We start from the raw sequence: 1,329 nt of genomic DNA, 5'->3' as shown, positions 1-1,329 counted from the left end.
TGTCTGTGTGTGTGTCTGTGGGGTGGCGGGGCTGGGTGCGGGGCGCAGGCGGGGCGGGCGGGCGTCGCCACCTGTGCCCAGGGCGGCGTCCGGGCCGCTGCGCGTGCCGCTCGCTGCGGTGTACGCCCCACCACCCGCCTCACCCCTGCGGCGACTTCCTTGCCCCCCCTTGCATTGCCCTGCCCCTGTGAGTGCGTTCCTCCTTGCGATGCACGCCTCTCGTGAGGCCTCACCCTTCGCGGCCGCGCTTTCCTCCCTCCCTCCCCCGCAGATGGGCTCCTTCTTTGTGGCCCAGGGCGTGAAGATGGACAGCGCAATCGGGCTGCCAGGCGGCGGCGCCTTCATCATCCCCGCCGCCAGCCTGGCGTGAGTGGGCGGCACGCGCGGCGCGGCCCGCCGCGCCCCGCGCCGCGGGGCGGGCCGCCTGGCCCCACCCCCGTAGTGCAGCGTGCAGGGCAGTCACTGCCCCGGAAACCTCGGCGGCGCGTGGTCCGCTGTTGCTGCCCCCGCCTCATGCCTTTCACGCCCGCCCCCGCGCCCTCTCCTACGCATGCGCCCGCTCCCGCGCCCCATGCTGCAGCGCCATCAACACGGTGGCGATCGTGGTGCTGATCCCCATCTATGACAAGCTGCTGGTGCCCGCCATGCGGCGCCTGGGCAGGACCATCACCCTGCTGCAGCGCATCGGTGAGCTCCTGCGCCGCTGCTCGCGCGTCGATGTCGTCATGCATGTGCATGTGTGTGTGTGTGTGCGTGTATGTGTGTGTGTGTGTGTGTGTGTGTGTGTGCGCGCGCGCGCGCGCGTGTGTGTGTGTGCAAGCCGGCGCACGTGCGCCGCGCGGCTGCAGTGCGCCGGCGCATCGCGCGCCGCCCGCCCGCGTGCGCTTCGCGCCGGCAGCCGCTCTCGCCAGTTGAAGCTCACAACTCCCCCGCCGCCCCTCCCTGCCTCCCGTCTGCAGGCTGGGGCCTGGTGGTGTGTGTGGCTAGCATGCTGATGGCTGGCTATGTGGAGTATCACCGCCTCAGCCTGTGCAACGAGGGCACCTGGCAGCCAGACGGCTCCGACGGCGGCGGCGCCGGCATCGGCGGCTGGCTGCTGGGTGGGCTGCGCGGTGGCGGCGGCGGCGCCAACAAGCACGACGAGTGCCTGCAGGCGATGAGCGTGTGGTGGCAGGTGCCTCAGTACCTGCTGGTGGGGCTGTCTGAGGTGAGATGGGGGCTGGGGTGGGGCTGGGGTGGAGGTGGGGGCTGCGGCTGGGCAGGGCGGGCAAGCTGCGGCTGGGCAGGGCGGCGCGGCGCCAGCGCCCCGCTGGTTGGTGCCAGGGGAGG

The 1,329-nt window shown here is 72.8% G+C and overlaps 1 protein-coding gene across 1 annotated transcript in view; it reads left to right on the top strand.

Moving 5' to 3' along the window:
* CHLNCDRAFT_144528 (hypothetical protein) overlaps window positions 1-1,329 on the top strand; it is a gene marked incomplete at both ends in the record, with an annotated part of 6,231 nt that overhangs the window by 3,320 nt on the left and 1,582 nt on the right. Inside the window, 3 exons of the mRNA XM_005848919.1 lie at window positions 272-366; window positions 581-687; window positions 960-1,207. Of these exons, the coding sequence (XP_005848981.1) occupies window positions 272-366; window positions 581-687; window positions 960-1,207 (450 nt within the window). The remainder of the gene's footprint in view (window positions 1-271; window positions 367-580; window positions 688-959; window positions 1,208-1,329) is intronic.

Source organism: Chlorella variabilis, assembly GCF_000147415.1.
Source record: "Chlorella variabilis unplaced genomic scaffold CHLNCscaffold_7, whole genome shotgun sequence".
Taxonomy (NCBI): domain Eukaryota; kingdom Viridiplantae; phylum Chlorophyta; class Trebouxiophyceae; order Chlorellales; family Chlorellaceae; genus Chlorella; species Chlorella variabilis.
Note: the sequence above shows the minus strand (reverse complement) of the source record. Positions and strands in the feature narration are given on the sequence as shown.